This window comes from Sinocyclocheilus anshuiensis, unplaced genomic scaffold (genome assembly GCF_001515605.1).
Source record: "Sinocyclocheilus anshuiensis isolate Anshui unplaced genomic scaffold, SAMN03320099.WGS_v1.1 scaffold193, whole genome shotgun sequence".
In the NCBI taxonomy this organism is placed as follows: domain Eukaryota; kingdom Metazoa; phylum Chordata; class Actinopteri; order Cypriniformes; family Cyprinidae; genus Sinocyclocheilus; species Sinocyclocheilus anshuiensis.
Window position 1 is genome coordinate 279355 of NW_015536468.1, and position 21026 is coordinate 300380.

Below are 21026 nucleotides of genomic sequence, written 5' to 3' on the forward strand. Positions count from 1 at the left end.
TTTTACAAAACGTCCCAACTTCTCTGGAATTGGGGTTGTATTTGTCTATACATTACATATGTTCTACATCCTACAAGTTCTAACATACTTTTTCCTGCATTTCTTTTCAGATTCACCTGAACAGTAAAGGCCTGATTTTCTCAGTTTGGCTGCTGCTAGCATCTGTGTTTCTCACGGTATGTGGGAGTATTTAAAAACACTTATTCAAACAAATATCCTTTGAATCCACCTCTCACGGTCTCACCCTCTACCCTTTCTTTCCCTCTCAGGTTCTCGGTGTACATTTGAACAAGTGGAAGCTGGACAAGCGTTTGGGTTTCATTTGTTTGCTGATGTACGCTGTCTTCCTGTGTTTCTCCATCCTCATCGAGTTTAACATATTCACCTTCGTCAATCTGCCCACCTGCCGCGAGGAATGAGACAGTTCCTTTTCCCGGCCCTCCCTCCTTGACCTTGTGAGGACAATAGCACAAGTCCTCGATCAGAGGCAGACCGGCTCTCGTTCTGAAGGAATATTTATTTATTGATCTAGCTGATCCTTTATCGATCCTCTCTTTTTCTTTCCAATGGGTGCAATATTGACGGAGTCTTTGGATCTGTGGTGTTACAAGAGAAGAGAGAGAATGTGTGTGAAGAATGGTCCTGTTGACTGATATATAGACTGTTCTAACGGGACAGGAACGTGGTAAATGAAGACTACTGCCTGGTTTGATGTGAATACTTTTTTTTTCAAAATATTTTGCATATTACATATTTAAAGAATATGATGTAAATGTATTTTATGATGGTATTTGTTTTATTAGCTGCTAATTTACTGAAGAAGAGGCTGGACTTATTCATGTTGGTAAAAATAGAGATTCATTAGGGTGTACTGTGACCTCTAGGAAATCCTTGTATACAGTCCTCTTTTTAATTTGGGCATTACCAAGTCGTCACCTTCATATTACAAGATCGATCTGGACATCAGGGTCATTAGTGTCTACATTTTTCAGATGAGAATATGTTTACGGTGCAGAGGAGGTAATAAAACCGAAAGGTTTTAGATCAAATTTTAGTCAAAAAAAGAGATAAACAGCGGGCATTTGTTTGCACCTGTGTGGAAACACATGTTGGAACGCTACTACCAACATATTTATGTTTAGTGAGACAATATTCTTGTGTGATATATGGGTTTCTATAGATTTGTTTCTGAATTTTCTTTTGTCTTTAACACTCTGTATATACTGAAACAGAGAAAGGTTTATTTATTAATTTATTGAAAACTATTTATGCACATTACTTTCCTATGACGTACTGAAACAAAACCAACCCACAGCTGTCCCAAAGAAGAGACCGTTCTGGAGTTTCAGCCAGGCTACGCCGTTTTGTCCTTCAGAGCTTATGTGTCAGCCTTTTCTACTGGATTCCTTCTCCTTCATCTCTGACTATTATGCACCCTTTTAGATGCACCTTTGACTTGATGCGTAAAACAGTTTCTACTATTTGATATCGGTGTGACATGACAGAGGTAACTAACTGTAAAGATTTTTTGAACACTTAAAACTTTGGCAGGCAAGTAAGGGAAAATATATAGATAGATATACATTTTATACTTAACTGTTTTGACATTTAAGATCGGTCCATTCCCTTTTTAGAGTGAATGGAGTGAGTGAGCCACAAATCAAGTAGCTGATTAGCAGGAACGTGTCCTGGTAAAATTAAGCTAACATTGAAAAGACTGTTTCAAAGTCAAACCGTAGATGCTCTAGAAGAGGTCAAGTAATTTTTCTCTTAGCGTGCTGCTCTAATCCTAGAGTTTATCCTGGAATTTTGGAAGAAATCCTCTCAGCAGGACAAGGATCAGAATTCATTTCCAAGGATGCAGTTAATAGCCTACTATGGATTTTTCAGGAGTTCTTTATGTTGATGTGTCTGGGGCTCATTTCTTGCCCTTCTTTTAAAAGGACTATTTAAATACTTTGTTTTGTATGCCTCTGGTTCTGGGGATTTGAAAAAGACACCGCCATAATGCATCACAGCTGTAAGCTTTTAACTGTGGCACAATATGTGGATGCGTGGACTTTTCCTAACGGAGGTTTTTTAGTGAGCTGACAAAGTAGCGATTCTATGGACTGTTTTAGTCTAGTTAGCAACTTCATGCAGGTTTTCTAGTCTGAAGGCACATTGCAGGGAAATGTTGTGTTTTATGCACTGGTTGATACTGGGTGTCTAATTGTTTGTCATATTTTAAGAATAGAATTTAGAAACATATCTGGAAGAGTATTGCGGCAAAGTATTTTTTATCACAAAAGTAACTTTGTATTTTGTAACGCAAAATGTTTAGAAATGTTTTCTGCTTTTAAAAGTCTGTAGAGTCTGCTTCAAGTGAATCTGCATATTCTTTAGATCATAAAACTAATTTGTCAGCTTACTGTCAGAGTACTTTTAGCATGTTTAAAATCAAAGGTCACACTTTGTAGGACATTCGTTTCAACAATGTAAAAAAAAAAGATAATTTGTCCCTAGTTTGACAGAATATATTAGCAAATATGAACATTTGGTTTTCTGTATCACTCATAGTAGACATTGAGGCCTAGTTTACTTTCCAAAAATGCAACAGCAGGTCTAGGGTTTAAGCAATGTGATATTCCTGATAAATATAAGCTAGGTGTAATCCAAGTAGAGCATACAAGCTGTGTTGGGATGCTAAAGATTGTTAGTCTATAATTTCTTTTTTGAAAAGCAGGGTATTATAAGAAAGACATCCGGAAGGCAGGGTTTAATGAAAATTTTGTTCATGAAATGCAATAATGTTTAGATTAATTAATTACTGTGTTTGCATTTTTTCTTGTAAATCCTAAACATGACACATCACATTCTTTGAATCATATACATATGTTACGTAAATATTTCAGTAAGGTTTAATAGAGTTTGTGCACTCTATGCTCAATATTAAGGATAGTAAAAAGAGGCTTTGAGATGCAACAAAATCGTCTTTCACTGCAAAATGCTCCAAAATCTATGAATACTGCTGCTGCTTACAAATTGTGGGACATTAATGCCTATGTTTATGGTTGCAAAATCAGCCATACTAAAGATTCAATGATTTTAACATACTGATAAATGCTATTTGGTCATCATCACTTCTGGAAATCAAAGTGCTGCTGTTCATTTGTATGCACAAATATAATAATAATAATAATAATAACGAGGGCATGCACAACCAATTAGCCCATAATTAGACAAGTTTCCCTCAGATTTCCTTTTCTTTTCTGTTGATATTTCTTCATGGATTCAGGCATATTTGAATAAAAAATGTGACTTTTACAGGGTGTTGCATTGCTGATGTACATAATTATACATACATGAAAATGTCTTCATATTTTTGTCTTTGCCTGTATATCCATTGACTATATTTTCACACAGTAGATACTGTACAATGTTTGGGTCCTTTATTTGTTTATTTTAATTTTGTTGTTGTTGTGTTGAGGGTTTGATTAAACACCCTTGGTTTGCTAAATCGCATGGGATATTATAATATAAGGAGTTATTTATGTTCATTACTATTACACATTGTTGAGCACTGGACGGACAGCAGTGGAATTAGACCTCTTAGATTATTGTATGTTTTCTTTGTTTTCTTTTTTTTTTCCAATGGAAAACTGCTGGGCTTTTGATTCTCCAATGAAAGCATAAAGTAGATATTTCATTCAAAGTAACTGATGTCTTCTGCATTTCAGGAGTCATAAAAAGAATGGTGGTTGGCTTTATGTACGAAAATATTTTGTTCAGGTGTTTCAGTTGTATATTAGAGTACATTTTTGCTACTTGAGCATAATAAAAATGATCTTTGCTGAGGTAAACACTATTGTTCCCTTGTTGTCATTTCAGCCATAATGGCATGCGTAAATACACATGTTGGCTTCACTGTATAAAGGCATAAGTGCAATTTATTTACTTATGATAATATTTCCTAAACGTCGAACGTACCCCTAACCCTTACACAAACCTGGTGATATCAGTAGATTTAAAGCAAAATATCGTTAGATCATGCCTCCATGCCAGAAATATCAGATCCAGCCCCGGACACTAGATCCTGTCAGAAAATATCCGTTTTATCTAACAGAACAACTCAGCAAAGTTGTCTAATACCCAAAAACATATTAATTGTCTTCTATCAGCCAAGAAGTTGACTGAGTAAAGCCAGAGAAGAAGCAGGAGATGGAGTATGGTAATAAAAAAAGAAGCAGAGTGTATAAATAATCTTAGGTATGTTTCAATGCCCAGACTTCATCTGACCAACACCAATCCAACAAGTGTTATTATATCACAAGAAATAGCAATGGAAAATTACTGCTTCACAACCTTGAAATGGAGGCAGTCTCTTATCTCTTACTCGTGACGTGAATACACATTTCCCTTGAACCCACACAATCATAAGACTAAACAACAATGGAAAAATAGTATAAGATAAATATATAATATAATATGAATGACTAATCAATAAATGAATCAATGAAATGAGTATAAATAGCCTATATGTAATATATAATATAGCCAAATACATCTCAAATAACATAGCCTATTTGGCTACAGCTCCTTGATCAATTTTTAAAACACTGAAATAAAAACATGGATCTCAGTGAATATGTAAGAGAAAGGAAAGGGCTGCCTTTAATTTATAATGCATTTCGAAACTAATTTTAACTTAATCTACTACGGTTTAAATGTAGGCTATTAATCTTTAACTTTACAACTCAATAACACATTAATTAATTTTTTATTTTTTATTAATATTTACAGGGTTAATTTATTTAATTCTTTATTTTTGTAGCTTTTCATATCCATATTGCACAAAGAACTAAATAAAATGAAAACGATTAATTATATTAGTAGTTATCAGCAAAAATTATAATCTTTTATGGGTAATCATTTGCAAAGACTCTTATAAAAGATGTACTTCTGTCGAAAATGAGATTTAGGTCAATTTAAGTGTGAGCAATGGGTGACGTCACCAGCCCGCAACGCTTGTGGGAATTGTAGTTCATTCAAATCTCCCAACATTCTGCAAACGTTTCTGTGACGTTTGCGTAACGTGGTACGTGCGGTGGCTGGGGACTGTTTGATAACCATTTCCGCCTATTTCTCGTACATATCGCAGTGTTTATTAAGAGATGCATGTTAAGAGATTAAATTTCGCATGACGTGTTGTTTGTAAGTGTGTAAGTACATCCATATAAATGGACCCAAACAGTGTCAGTCGCGTGAACTGGGCCATAAATCGCCGGGCGGAGGGTTTAGTAAGTAAACACATGGCAGACATGGCAAAGAGACGCTCAGCGGTGTCTGAGGAGGATATGCACCCTCTGCCAGGAGACTTGAGCAGAAGCGCAGAAGACATCCCTGGGCGGGCCGAGGTGAATTTCAGCGCGGATTCACAGTCCTACAATCCTGCAGGAGTGGCGGGAAAGTTAATGCGCGAGGATGCGTCTTCAACACCAGGTACTGGGAAGTGAAAAGAGTAAAAATGGTTATGTTTACATTGAAACGGACTTGCACATCCATTCCCTTCTATCATTATGGAACTTTGTCTTGTTAAAAAATGTCTTTTGCATTGAGATTTTAAGTTTTTTGATATAGGTATTATTAGTTGGTAGTTGACAGTTGATTAGGTACTATCTTATTTTGTTTTAACATAAAATTGCTAACTTGCATAGTTTTTACATAGTTAACTTGGTGTGCTAAACAACTCGGGTCATTTGGTTATTTATTTAGATCAAATATGATAAAAGCACCTAATGTTAAAAAAAAATCTATATTAATAAAATCTTTTGACCGTTATCACCAAAGTTATTTAGTAAACAAGCCACCACCTTTATTATTATTGGCAATATTTTTTTTTCCCACAAATGAAACTGACGCAGCAGTTTTGATGTGAATGCTGATTTTTAAAACGGTAAACACAAAAATTTTAATTTGCTAAATTAAACCGTACTTGCACTCAGGAAGTTGTGGTTAAGTCTTCACTGGAACAGATTTGGAGAAATGTAACATTACATTAGTTGCTCGCAAATGATCCACTGCAGTGAATGGGTGCCGTCAGAATGAGAGTTAAAACAGCTGATAAAAACATTCCAATAATCCACAAATACTCCACGTTTGTGAGAAACAAATCGAGCATTAAGAACTTTTAGCCTCAGACTGTTGGTTCCGGCTAAAATACACATTGCTTCCTCCAGTAAAAAAGTAATCTGGTCTGAATCAGGAGAGAAATATGAACAGATAAAGCACAGTTTACAAGCCAAAACAGTCCAAAACAGCTCTAAACGAATATGTGGGTGGATAATAAACCGTACTTGCACTCAGGAAGTTGTGGTTAAGTCTTCACTGGAACAGATTTGGAGAAATGTAACATTACATTAGTTGCTCGCAAATGATCCACTGCAGTGAATGGGTGCCGTCAGAATGAGAGTTAAAACAGCTGATAAAAACATCAAAATAATCCAGCAAACTCATCTACATCCTGGATGACCTGAGGCTGAGTAAATTTAAAGCAAATTTTTATTTTTGGGTGAACTATTCCTTTAACCTTCTGTAAGTCTTCACTTAATATACATTTCATACAATTACAGAGACAGCAGCCCATAGACAAATCCTATCACTCCTTATTGAGATCAAGGAGGAGCAACAGAGGCAGTGGGAAGTTCTGAAAGACCTGCAGTCCAGGATTCATGGACAGGTGTGTGAAGAGGAGGATGAGCCGCTTGACGTAGATCTGCCACTACGAACAATGGAACAGCTTGATGAAACAGAGCAGCATTTAGAGGATACTGAAGCTCAGAAAAGAATGGTAAAAAATCATTACTGTCAGTCTGCTCTACAATCTACAATTACTGCAGTGCATGTAATAATAGGTTATGTTACTTTGTAAACCTCAGTCAGGACAGGAAGTTTACATTTTATGGAGGTAGTTGTGTAGTCCAAAATAATAGTTTAGAACAATATTGTTTGCTTGTGGTTCTAGTTTTATATTTCTTTCTACAAAACTTTTCTGGTTACGTTGTCCCCTCCTGTATTTGTACTGAGTATTTATTCATTTTTTGATTTTTCCATAGGTGTCACACCTCTCACGGATGGGTGGAGCTACGGTAGATGATGCGGTCCGGCGTCTTATGCACGCTGTTCTCTCTTTCAGTGTGGGCTCAGAGCTCAACTGGGTTGGCAGAGGACAGAAAAGGAGCTTCAGAAACACCAGACTGCAGGGTGTTTTGTTTCGTAAGCAGTCTTTAAAATCATGTCTCGGTGCAGATGCATCTTCAGGTGTATCACTGACTTTTTAGGATCCTCAACATTTCCCATGTGATAGATTGTTTTAACCCCGTTTTCTGCAGGTGCCTTGAAAAGGACACCTGTAGGAAAGGAGGCCACGCACCACCAGTTTGCTGATGTAGTCAAGAAATGGTTGCGGTTTGCCCCTTTCCGACAAAGAGGAAGTGGACGAAGACCGCATTGGAAACCTGTTGAGTTCATCTGTCCCAAATATGACAGTACTGTGGAGGATCATACCCAGCTTAACCATAACCAGCTGGATTCTGGGGAGATTCAGGTGACAATATAATTACACTAAGTGTTGTATGACTAAATGTCCAAAGACAAGTAAAGTGAAATCAGTGAATGAAGAAATGACATGAGTGTGAAGGATTGGCTTTCAAATTATGTTTCTTTTTTGCCATATTACATTCTTTCTGTTACAATATTTGCTTTGTTTTCTTTGTTAAAATATACTATTGTTACGAGAATAATTTGCAGATTTTCAAATTACAGCATTAATCTTTAACAAGTAATGGGTAAATGTAAATAATTCTGTTATAATGACTCTTTTACCCATGCAATTTTGTTTTAATTATATTTTAAAATGTGTTGTTTTAAACGCTGATGGCAGTATATTTCCATTTTAAATTTTACATTTTGCAATACATTTTGCAAATTGAAAATTAAGACTGCTTTGGGTGGTTTTGTGCCATTGTTATGACAATAAATAGACATCAGAGTTCAAAATTTCAAACATTAATGAGTTAATAAGTGTCACAGAAAATGTCAGATTGCTGTAGAAAAAAGAAATTTCTCAAATGTAATTTAATGACTTTTCTCAATAACATAGCTAAATGCACTTACTCACTTGGTATCTTTATTAATGTGGACCATTTTCCAACAGTTTTCTAAGAACTCTTGCTTCCTGGCATATATAAAAACACATTAAAAACTTTTTATCCATTAACGTTTTCTGTGGTGAATTCATTTGTGTTATTTGAGTGTTTCATGTTTATTGAGACACTATTTTCAATTTATGTGACACTTTTACTTTCAATTTACTTAATGTTAGAAAAGTACAAGATGATCTAACATAATCTTCCTTCAAGTCCCTCAAAACACTTTTTTTTTTTTTTTTTTTACTATCACTGTAGTGTTTAATTTTTTAATCAGCATGGTTGAAGAGTACATGGGAATTTGTCATAGCTTGTAGTGTAATTTCCATCATATCTCAAACAATGTACTGTTTAATCACATTCTACTATGGAAATGGCATATTAACATAGATGTAATAAAATGTCAGACTTTTACAGCTAATTTTACAGCTTGTATTTTATATATCCTAAATACTATAATATATAACGCCTTATATGCATAATTTGACAAAATGACAATTTGATTGGTAATGACAGTTAACAGAATATTTGTAATATCACGTATATAATAAAAACCAGTGTTATTTTGGTAATTTTTGCTTTGGTTTCTTTGCTTTAATAAATGATTCAAGGAAGTGAAATTTTAGAGATATTTAACCCACCGGTCATTTACTTAATTGTTTCGATTTGTGCAGCTTTGGCCCTCCATAGTTTTCCACTGTCTTTCCGGTTCTTTCATGTTCCTCTCTGAGTAACATCAGTGGTTGGTGGGTCTAACAAAGGCTTTTCCCTTCCAAAGACATTCCCGACTGGAACACGTGACGTGAAACTTAATGCACATCAACTTTTGTTCTCCTGGAGTTTGTTTTTGCCAGGAGAGGTCGCATGCTACGAGTCTTTCTTGCAAAGTACAAGGAAGCAAGCAACCTCGACTCGGTCGTGTAAGAACATCTAAAACTGTTAACATCAACTGAGCCTTTGGAGGAAGATCATCCAGGTCTTATAAATGCGTAACTGCGCTTTTGCTAGCGGGTGTTTTGGTTTCGACCCGTCGAGGTGAGTCCCACACACTGTTTATAAGCAAGTCTGCTGTAAGTCAGCTTAGTCTTAAATGCATTTTAAACGTTTCTTCTTTTTGTGTGTTACTTGTTCAAATAATAATAAAAAAAATCTTAAATTTGTTGTTACAACAGTTTGGAGCATATATTACACGTTTATGTTTTGTAGTTATATTTTATAAACACTTAATCACTCGTGATAGTAATGGTGTTTTAAATATGCTGGGTTAACACCAGTAAGGATAGTTTGATACTTTGGTGACTTCTTTTTAGTAACTACCACTTGCTTTGTCTACAAGAAGCAAAACTGTTATTGTTGTCAGCCGGTAATTGTGTTATGCAGGTTTCTCTGGTTAAAAATGGTCTATAGGAAACATACATGTAATGTAATGTGATGTTATGTTGTTGAATGTCTTCATGATGTTTTGAAAGTTTTAAGGATGATGTCAAGGAAAGTCCAATTTGTCAAGATCTGTAAAACGTCCTGAGCTACATTATGTCTAGACTTTATCGATATACCCACAAGGTTGTAATGAATATGAGTCAGCTTAGGTTTTGAAACACATTAATTTATTTCTTAGGTGAATGGTATGTATGTTAATTATGTCCGCAAGAAAAAGAAAAGCTGTAGTACAGCACTGAACAGTGTGTTTTTGTATTAGTGTAAGTTTTTATGCAAAATTTCATGTTAAAGATCATATCATTTTGCACTGGAAAACAGATTGCACTTCCTCTTATATGTTTCTTTGTGAACTCTGAAAGAGAGGGAAGTAAACTCAGTGTAGGGGTCAAGTTAGCTTCACCGCGATCCTCATAACCAGTACACAATGATTTCAAGATTTTTTGAAGAGTTAATTACATCAGAACAGGTTGTTGTAAAATGTTTGCCAAATTTTGGCATCTCCTAAAACTTGGTTGTGTCTCTGGACAATAAAAAAATTTAACAGCCCCTTTGAGGAAAATAGGTTAATGGCGTAATCAAAATGTAATATAGGAGATCATGATCCACACTCACGAAAACAGTCGTCTTTTTTCATTTTATTTTACATTCATCGTTGATGGGAAAAGACAAACGTTTCAGCTCAAAGCCTTCCTCAGCGGCACACCAAAATAAAAAGATGAAGTGACAGAAGAGCACGGTGCAACCAGCATGGTAGAACTGTATTCGAAATGTAAAAATTGTGTTGTTGTTATTAATATTATTTTATTTATTTATTTTTTGTGGGAAGTCAATGGAAAGTCCTTGTGATATAGTGAGTGTGCTTACTTATCCACCACTTGTGCTTTATTCATCAATTCTCTTTTATTGCTGTCATACAAATTGATTGCATTCATCACTAAAATTTTTTCTAAAAATCGTCCCACCAGATTTTTCGTTTCTTCCCCACCAATATTTCAGCAGTGGCTCTGAGGCCTGTTAAGAGGATTAGTCTCAGGCAAAGGGAAGTAACCTGCCCAAAACATGCGTCATTTGACAAGAATTTTAGTGTTGTGCAGTGACTGGCATTGGATTAGTTTGGAAGAGAATGTTTTGATCCATTTCATTACTCTACATAGCAGTCATATTTACTTTATTTAAGCTGCGGTTTGCTGGAATTGTGACCACTGAGCGCTACTCAAATGCTGAGGTGTCAGCCGTGACTGAGGTGTCTTCATTATGGTAATTCCGTGTACTGTAATTTGTCATCATAATTTTAGTGTCTGCTGACAGTATTGATAGTTGTTACACTGATTTCAGTGAATGTGGTGGGTATATGATTAAATAGCTTGACAATTTTGAAATGAAATGTGATCTCTTATGGTCAGCCGATCAGAGCAATGAATGCAAAGTGAGAGATATAATGAGGTAAAGAGATATCATATTTAGTTTAACCGCAGAATTGAAAAACAAGCCAAATACTCACACAGAGTGATACTATGTAGTGTGTCAAACTGCACATAGTTTTAATATTTTTTACTTAAACACTTCCTTGCTTGTTTCCTTTCAGTTATTCACCTTGTCTCCGTTCCCTTATAATAGACTACCATTCAAAAGTTTGTGGTAAGATTAAAAAAATTAAAATAAAATAAAATGTTCAGTTTTATTGATCAAAAGTGACAGCAAAAGGTTTGTAATGTTACAAAAGAATAAATATTTTCAAATAATTAAATATTTTTTTCTGATTTTCTCAAAAAATAAGCACTGGCTGTTTTCTACATTGATCATAAACAAGAAATGTTTCTTGAGCACAAAAACAGCATATTATAGTGATTATAGTGAATTCTGAAAGATCATGTGACTCTGAAGACTGGAGTAATAGCTGCTATCAGATTTGCAGACACAAATAAACTGAAATAGAACATTTTGTTTTTAATTGTTTTTAAAAAAAAATCCACCATATTACTAGTTTTTATTGTGTTTTTGATCAAATAAATTTAGCTTTGATGAGTATAATCCTACCGACCCCAAACTCTTGTGTCCACACTGAATATTTTTTGCCTTGTTTACATTTTGTGGGCCAATTGGAGGTTCAAACACAGAGCAAACCTCAAATATTTAAAACACTGAGACCCATTGGGACTAAAGCCTGTTTTGAAGCAGATAATGCTGACTATATCTTCCCATCACAATAGCAACCAACAAAAAAAAAACCTTCACTTGCATTCCAATTTTACCCAATTTTGCCTGGCTGTGCGCATCTGAAAATGTGGTGAAAAGGCTAAAAAATTATTTTGTCTTCATTTTATTTTCTGTAGGAATAGTGACATGCTAAATAATGGAGGAATTCTTGATGAACGAAGACCAGGAAGTGATAAGTTAAAGTAAAGGGAAGCGAACAGATTAGGTAAGGGGAGCCGGCTTCACATGTTTGCTTCTTAAGTGTGATTTATATGAGCGAGATCTAATGGTTTATCTGTCTTCCCCACTGAAGTGAGACTGTATTCAGCACATGCAGACCTCATTTTCTCTTAAAGCAGGGCTGTCCAAACTCGGTCCTGGAGGGCCGGTGCCCTGCAGAGTTTAGCTCCAACCCTAATTAAACACACCTGAACCAGCTAATCAAGCTCTTACTAGGCATAGAAACTTCCAGTCAGGTGTGTTGAGGCAAGTTGGAGCTAAACTCTGCAGGACACCGTCCCTCCGTCTTAAAGGAATGTTTCAGCTTCAATGCAGTTAAGCTAAAGCAACAACTTTTGTGGCATAATGTGAATTACCACAGAAAATAATTTGGACTTATCCCTTAAAAAGCAACTTACCTACACATTTATGACCAAAAAAACAGCCAGAAACAATCTAATCAACAGCTTTCTGCTATCTTTCTGTACCTGAAGGCATGACATGACATCTTTGTTGATATACTGGCAATGCCCACAGATATTACAACTTTATAGCTCGAATTACTTTTTATGGATGGTTTCAGTGCTTTACAAAAATATGAGTTTGACATCCATCAAATTCTTTTGTAAATGTCTTATTATAACCATGATTTTTGCTTTTTTATGGTAATTGATATTATCAAATGATGTATTAAACTTGTAATGAACCTGGAAATTTCCTTATGAAATATTACACTTGTTTTTTCAGTTTTCTTTTCCTTTTAACTACCATACATCCTCATATCTCAGAGTTTTGGATGATGCGATGTGGCTGGAATCCAGCTTTAGCAAAGAAAACTTGTTTTGTTTCTTCAGCGTTGCTATTTTGGTATTTAAAAACCTTCAAACAGGTTTGTTGTTTTGGTTGGGAGGGGTTATGTTTTATGGAAACCAAAGAAATTTGGACTTAAACATAAACATGGACTGGATTGAAGATGGCACTCAAAACCTCTTCTTATCATGACAACCTGCTTCAGACCTTTTCTGAAGACAATGAGAAGGATAATAATAGCGTAATGGGCAAGATGAAGCAATTGTTTTCTTCTTCGGAAGATCATCCGGTATCCAGTCCAGCACTCTAGAAATTATATCAGCTCTTGCAGTCAGGAAGCTGCCAGTCTGCCAAGAGCCTTTCCCACGGAATCACCTCACGCTTCCCAGTGCACCGTCTGAATGAGAGACACAGAAACTAGGAAATGGAGAGAGAGAGAAAGGGTAAGTTCTGAGGAGTAGGAAACTTTTAAGTAGATCAAAAAGGTGTGTTTGGAGCCAGATTCAGGGCAGCAGAGGAAAGGAAACTTGATGAACCTGAATTAAAGATGTGGACTAAGCACTTAAATGCAAGAACAGCCCGATATATGAGTCTGGAATTTGTCAGCACATGTATAAAAATCGTTGTTTGATCCTCATTTTGTCTGGTTATTGCTCTGGGACATGCTATGTGGGGTGGAGCTGGCCACATCCTGTAGTGCGCTGGCCTCTGCCTGCTCCCTCTGAATGTGTGTTTAAGTGCTTCTCTTGTCTGGGGATCTGGGGATCACACCCATCCCATGTTGTGAGTAGGCCTAGATATGGTTGAGATGAAATATTGAGAGGCAGTGCATGTATTTGATCAGGTTTAAATGGTCATCTTTTAGCCTTCACTTATGAAGTCTGGCCAGTGGCATTCAGATGGTTTGGGTTTGTTGGTCTGTGCTGCAGTCTGCGGTAACGAAAGGCTATTTTGAGTGTGTTTTGTCACTGTTTTGCCTGCTTTTGCAGCTGTGCCTGTTAATGTCATTTTTCTGAGCCTTTCCAAGTCTCTCCGCAATCCTTACAGTCACAGCAGCAGGAGACTGAGCTTAAAAACCACTTTAACTTGAATGAACAGATTTCAGGTCTTCAGGGGTTTTTATTTATTTATTTTTCTTTTTTAAGTTGTGCATTCTGAAACTGCATCAATGGTTTTAATACATTTGACTCTGGATTCTGAGGGGTATTGCAAGAAAGTGTAATTTACTTGTGTGTCAATCACTTTACTATGGAGATCAGACATTTTAGAGTTTCAAAAACAGTTGGTAAGAGTTGACACAAACTCTGTTTTTGGCGTCTTTGTCAGTGAGCTTGAACAAATCGGTCAGTAAATGATTCAGTGACTTGCCATTAGTTTTGTTTCTGAATGAGTGAGTGCGTTTGAGTGAATCAGTTGAGCAAATGATTAAATGACTCATCACTTATTTAATTTCTGAATGAATTATTGTTTGAACAAAATGTTTGAGTAAATGTTTAAATTAATCAATCATAAAGAGTCCCATTTCTAAATAAATCAATATGGTTGGCTGAATTGGTTGAGTAAATGATTCAGTGATGCAAAACTGACAGTAACATCCCAACAACAACACAAGAGTGATAAAAATATCGGGCAGTTTAATTTGGCTATTCTGTGTTTGCAGTAACCGTGGATAATGCCTGTAACCATAGTGATAGTGGTTAAAGTAAATATCAAAGATGGTGTCAGCATAACAACAGAAAAGTCTTACCACAACTGACACAACAAACAAATCTAATCTAGGTGTGAGTTTATATGTCATATTTTATTAAAATGGCTTTGCATGGTTGTGCAACGAGACATCATTTGGGTTGTAAACAGACCACAAAACTGATGAGAGTCACTCCAATGGAAGAGAGACTGGATCTAACAGCTGGATCTATCAATGTATGTTACCTAAAACCCCATTTGAAAAGGCACAAACTCAGGCATTTTTGAGTGAATCAGTTTGTTTGAATGAAGTCTTCATGATGTTGCCCAAATAAAATATGTTGATGTTGTTTCTGAAGCAGAGATGACTGTAGCGTGTGAAGATTTTAACTGTTGTTGTCCCTCAAGGCTGCTATCCCCCATGGGCGGGTAGAGCTCTCTACAGGCTTTGAGCAGAGCTGGATTTTTTCCAGACGGGTTTTTGGGAGGTGGAGGGCCATATAGCAGCAGGGTCTTAACACAGTGCCAGACGACTTCATTATCCAATAGAAACCCAGTTTCTTTTTCCTCTCCCTTCCCCTTCTCACATTCTGTCTAACCACTGCATCAGACTTGAGGATGATTTATTAGTATAATTCTTTGAATGTGTGTGCGAAATGTGCTTTTATTGTCCTATTTATGGTCTTGAACATATATTGTAGATATGTTAACAATTAAGTCGGCTGTAAAATTCTCTCAGAAGAATATAGGAAACTCAAGGGAAATTAAATAATTTAGCATACTTGTGACTTAAGTCATTTTTGGGTGATTTATAAACTCCTCTGCACTGCATGTGGACATATTTTATTGTTGACTTTTGTTTAGACTTTAATTCGTTTGCTGTTTAATATTACTCACAAGATCTCTTCAATACAAACTTCATAACCTATACAAACAGCACATCTGGTTTCATTAGCTGTGAATCACACTTTGAGTCTAAAGCAACACATTTCGAGTCCAACAGGACTGGAAAGACTACGTCATTCAGTAACACACTGTGACTTCCTCTGTTGGTTACATTAACTGGAATGGGGAAAAAGCCCATTGCTCAGTTGCTAAATGCATATACGGATTCACTTTGATTGCAAAACACTGTTGAACACTAACATGAAAGTATACTGTAAATGCTGTTTCTCATCTAACATGCGAATAGGTTAGCCAATCAGAGGGCATTTATGTCCGTCTTGAGAAAGGATGGAAAATATGTCTGTTTCTGGTGCACAAAACATTGACTAGAAACTTAAAGAAAAATACTTAGAAATTAAAACGTTTGTTTATCAAAAATGTTATTTTTGACAAAAAAGACAGTTAACACATTTATAATGTTACTAAAGATTTCAGTTTTAAATCAATGCTGTTCTTTTGAATGTTTTATTAACCATGCAATAATTTTATACATGCAATAATTTAGTTTCTTGCTTTCTGCACTATTAGTAATCTTGTAATTTTAGTAATTTTGTCATTGTAAATTTGTAGTTTATATATTGTGTCCTTTGTTAACTTATGTCATTGGCTGCTGAGAGGATTCACGAGGAGTAAGAATTTAATTGTATGGTCACGGTGTAACTGACAGTTTCCTGTATGACAACAAAGTCTTGAATTGAATAAAAAAAAATGCATCAAGGTTTTCACAAAAATATTAACATTGATAATGAAAAGAAATAATTCTTGAGCACCAAATTGATTTCCGAAGGAGCATTTGACAGTGAATTGAACTTTTACAAAACATTAGAAAACAAGAGACTTCTTACAAAACATTAGAAAATCTTACAGATTTGATTGGTAGTGTAAATATATTGTGCATTATTATTGCACAAGAAGTAACATAAAGTAAATGTATAATCACAAGAAAACACAAATGGTTATCTTGTACAGAACACAACTTATACAAGAAACCTTTCCGAACATTTTTATCATTTGGCAAACTATCCCTTTAATGAAATGTGGATTTTGTTTGTGTGAGTCACATTTGGATTTGTTTCTCAGTCATGCTGCACTGTTCTCCTGCAATTTCCAAGGCTGTCAGTGTTTTGGCAAGGTTTTTTTTTTAAGAGTGGCATGTTGTTTTGTCCTAAAAACTGTCACTGTCCCCGCTGTTCATTGTCATGCTTATATTAAGATGCGCTGCACTCAGAGTTTTTGTTTTGTGTTTACATCAGCCCAGGATAAGAATCCCAGAAATACTGAGCCGTGTTTCACATTCTTGTTATATTTGTTCTCTTTGTTTATGGCTCAGCCCCTTTAATTGCTTGCAAGCTCAATTTCCTGTCAAGCCCTGCCAGGTCTCTCCAGACTACAGAAAATCCTCTCTGCTACCACGCACCTGTTATGTGTGCGTGTGTGTGCAGGACACAGAGTCGCTCTGTGCTTCGTAGTTCAGATGTGCCTTTGTGTGGGTCCAAACAGCCTAGCTCATTGGTCTTTTACGTCCACACACACACACACACACATATATATATATATATATACACAAACTGGCATGCTGAACATTTTGTGCAAAGGTACAAGCCAGCACGCAATAACAAATGATCCTGTTTTGATGGAAACAGGATAAAAGTTTGCCTCTGATCTTGTGTTGTTTGCAGTTGTTGACATTTTGGATGGCACACTAACAAAGGCTGTTCCTTTCAACTCTAGTTTTCCATGTATCCCAGTGCCGTGACATCCCTTTTGAGATGATAGCGGGCGAGGGAGATAAATGACCAATTGAACTGGACTTTCTCTCTCTGCATGTCTGTGCTCCACAGTGGCCAGTTAATAACTTAGCCTGTTTATTCTGCCCGTGCTGGCAGTCCAAGGGGTTTCCTGTTTACTCACCGAGCCGTATGCGTGTGCACGTTTTGTTGAGTCTTTCAAAAACAGATACAGGCACAGAAACCGGATGATGCAAGGTAAATAACAGCTTGCTTTTTCTGGCTGATATACTGAGCAGGGCTCAACAATGGTTTGCTTGATGTCCTGGGGCCATTGTGAGAGAGTTTCGAGCCAGATGATGGAACTGTCACTTGTTTTGCATCATATGTCATCATTTTACAGCAAACTTATGTATGTTTATTGATATAGCTGTGGACGGTAATGTTGGCAGTGCAAGCAGAAAAAAATTTTGTTGATGAGCCCTGCTGAGGAAAGATGAATGTGTGTTGTGATGCCTCGTTACAGCAACAACATGAGGTGAAGCCCCTTCACAGAGAGGAGTAGATTAACGTCAAACTCAATCTATATCTGTCAGCTCAGGAACGATGCTTCACAGGAAATACCTGGAACTCACTCAGATTTCTCTTGTACCCCACCTTCATCTCCAGCTATTTTCTGAAAAACCACCACCACAAACGCATAAAAATGTTAAACTCAGTTTTCGCTGCTGTATTTTTTCCAAGAAGCTGGGTGGTTGTGAGAGTTGTGCCCTTTGGATTGTACTGAGGCTTGCCGCTGAGCGTGACAACTGGTCAGGAAATGAGAGAAAAAAAAAGAAGTTAAAAACTGTGGGATTGATTTGGAGAAGAGCGATTGAGACGATGAAAAAATCATTCTAATATTCATTAGATTATTGGATTATTGTCAGTTATCAAAATAATTGTTTGTTGCAGCCCTAGTGGACTATCCATTTAATGAGGTGAAGATTTAGTTTATGTGCATCACAGTTGGGATTTGTTTCTCTCTAATAGTTTTATCATTCAATATAATTATTCAATAATATTTTAGCTAAATAATAAAATAATAATTCTATTATTAACAATATATTAGCTATTGATAATAATATTAATAAATAACATTTTAATACTGTTATTAAATCACAAAATAATAATAAATAATAATGTCCAATTACTATAAATAATAATAATTATTATTAAAATGTTATCATTAGAATGATATTACAATTATTAAACAGCAGCAATAATAATACTTTATTGTTTTGCAGATGGATGTTAAGTGTGTAAATAAAGTAAAATAAACGAATAACTAGGCTATTAGTATTAATCTTTAAAAAACACAAACTACATGACAAAATAAGATAAAAGACAGGAATAATACTTAAAAGAACAAAGAAAAGCAAGACAGGAGAAAGAAGAATAAGAAAAGATCAATTTAATTGATAAAATAGATACATTTAAATAACTGTAAGTGAACGGATACATTTTGAATATGTAAAGAGATGTTGTTTCATGGATATGGGGGAGGGAATTCCAGGCTTTGTTTTACTCAAGGACCTTCCACCCAGAGGACAGTCTGAACTTGGCAATGTTGATAAATTGGCTCTGGAGGACACAAGAGTCCATAGCGATTTGTGCAGAAGAAAGCAATGATTTGAGGGGAGATGCTGGTTCTTTTCAAAGCTTCTGATGGTCACATCAAAGGCTTTGTGAGCTGAGCTGCACGTTTGCCATGATTTCCTTTACAGTGTCAGCACCCAGACAGCAGCTTTGTGTTAACTTAGCTCAACACATAAATTCAACCAGTGAAAAAAGGCTTTGTGTTTCGTTTGTCGACGGTAAGAGCAGAGTCAGGTTGACACTGCAAGACTGTGCTGTCTGTGGAGGAAAACGCTGCTGTGCATAACTCAGACAGCTGTGCTGGATCTGCAGCATCTGGAAGTGGGTCAGCGCTCTTGCTCCAGCTGATGACAATCTTCTACAGCAGGAGAGAGACGCTTGCTCATCTCGAACAAAGTGACCTGCAGAAGCAGCATTGGGTGATGTGGCTGTTTAAATAGCTGTATTGTTTAAAATTTCTCTGGCAGGACGCATTAATGCAGTCAACAAATGTTGTGTACAATACAAAAAGCTCCCTCCATAGTCCCTTCAGCCTTTAATCACTTCAGCCCATTCATGGTTTGAACTCATTATATATAGGTGTAAAGAGAGCATTCTGAGAGCTTTCTGACCCTCCATAGGGCCTGGGAAATTTCAGTTACATTGCTGTCTATGCAGGGTCTGAAAGCTAAAAATATCTTAATTTGTGTTCCAAAGATGAACAAAGATCTTACTGTTTTGAAACAACATGAGGGTGAGTAATTAATTACAGAATTTGTATTTTTGGGTGAACTATCCCATACAGCTACGAGAAGCAGGAGTTAAAATCAGTGAGATATAGCCTACTTTCATCAGTACATTTATCGGGTGATAAATGATACATTCCAGGGGTTTCTTTTTGTGCATGGAGCTGGTTTTGATTCTTACCTGAGCTGAGCAGTGCATTCACAGCTGATTAAGTGCATTAGAATGTTGTATGTTCCTCTACCTTCCCTCTTCCACCACCCTTTCTCACAGCTTAACCTTTGCCCTGGTTTTGTCTCTGCCAGTCTCCCAGCTGATCCCCCTCCCTGTAATATGCCTCAGGCTGTTTTGAAAACTTCTTTACAAAAGTGGGTGAACAAAAGATTTAAACTCAGACTGTCATCTGTATTTGCTTTACCAGTTCTCCCATGATCTCTAAGCAAATGTATGTATGTGTGTGTGTGATATATATATAAAATTGAAGACCTTGGCTAACACAATTTACAGAGTATACAGTAATTATTAATTAACATGTTAAATTCCCTTGCTGTAACAGATAATATTGGCTGCACATTTTCTTATGAGCAATCTAGGACAAGATGTGTTTGAGCATGTGACTGTGTGTATGTACAGTATAAGACAGTATTGTGTGTATAAAGGGAGTAGTTCAAGTTAATTCATCTGGCAGGAAGTGAGTTGAATGAGAAGAGGGCTTTTAATGAACTTTAGAGTGTGCCTAAGGTGCATGTATTGCAGGCTCCTGCTATAAGTCTTGTATGCTTATTTCTCTGGCCTATCCGTGTGGAATGGGTTGAGATTTCCTCTGCTTGGGCTTCAGATAAAGTTATGTGTCTGTGATCCACAGAGACCCAGCCTGACACAGAAGAGCTGCATACACCCAACCATGTCTACAGAGATGATGATGCAGTTCTGTCTCATGGACCGAAGCAGCAGCTTTTTTAAGGTGAGACACATCGGCACTGGCTTCTGAGTAGTGCTGTCAAATTATTAATCGCGATTAATCACATCCAAAATAAAAGTTTTTGTTTCGATAATATGTGACCCTGAACCACAAAACCAGTCTTAAGTCGCTTGGGTATATTTTTAGCAATAGCCAAAAAAAACATTGTATGGGTCAAAATTATCAATTTTTCTTTTATGCCAAAAATCATTAGGAAATTAAGTAAAGATCATGTTCCATGAAGATATTTTGTAAATGTCCTACCGTAAATATATCAAAACGTAATTTTTGATTGGTAATATGCATTGCTAAGAACTTAATTTGGACAACTTTAAAGGCGATTTTCTCAGTATTTTGATTTTTTTTCTACCCTCAGATTCCAGATTTTCATAGTTGTATCTTGGCCAAATATTGTCCTATCCTAACAAATCATACATCAATGGAAAGCTTATTTATTCAAAAAATTTACCCTTATGACTGGTTTTGTGGTCCAGG

At 36.2% G+C, this 21026-nt stretch overlaps 3 protein-coding genes across 3 annotated transcripts in view; all 3 read left to right on the plus strand.

Moving 5' to 3' along the window:
* slc24a3 (solute carrier family 24 member 3) overlaps window positions 1-2484 on the plus strand; it is an 82727-nt gene extending 80243 nt beyond the window's left edge. Inside the window, exons 16-17 of the mRNA XM_016492881.1 lie at window positions 111-176; window positions 270-2484. Coding sequence (XP_016348367.1) covers window positions 111-176; window positions 270-419 — 216 coding nt within the window. The 3' untranslated portion in view covers window positions 420-2484. The remainder of the gene's footprint in view (window positions 1-110; window positions 177-269) is intronic.
* A 2567-nt stretch (window positions 2485-5051) lies between these two features.
* On the plus strand, window positions 5052-7611 carry LOC107695884 (uncharacterized). Its single transcript, XM_016496007.1, has 4 exons — window positions 5052-5481; window positions 6612-6829; window positions 7095-7254; window positions 7371-7611. The coding sequence occupies exons 1-4, from the start codon at window positions 5220-5222 to the stop codon at window positions 7595-7597; spliced, it is 867 nt and encodes a 288-aa protein (XP_016351493.1). The 5' UTR covers window positions 5052-5219; the 3' UTR covers window positions 7598-7611.
* Window positions 7612-9058: 1447 nt separating this feature from the next.
* rin2a (Ras and Rab interactor 2a) overlaps window positions 9059-21026 on the plus strand; it is a 34701-nt gene continuing 22733 nt past the window's right edge. Inside the window, exons 1-3 of the mRNA XM_016495330.1 lie at window positions 9059-9221; window positions 11960-12048; window positions 20436-20534. Of these exons, the coding sequence (XP_016350816.1) occupies window positions 20475-20534 (60 nt within the window). The 5' untranslated portion in view covers window positions 9059-9221; window positions 11960-12048; window positions 20436-20474. The remainder of the gene's footprint in view (window positions 9222-11959; window positions 12049-20435; window positions 20535-21026) is intronic.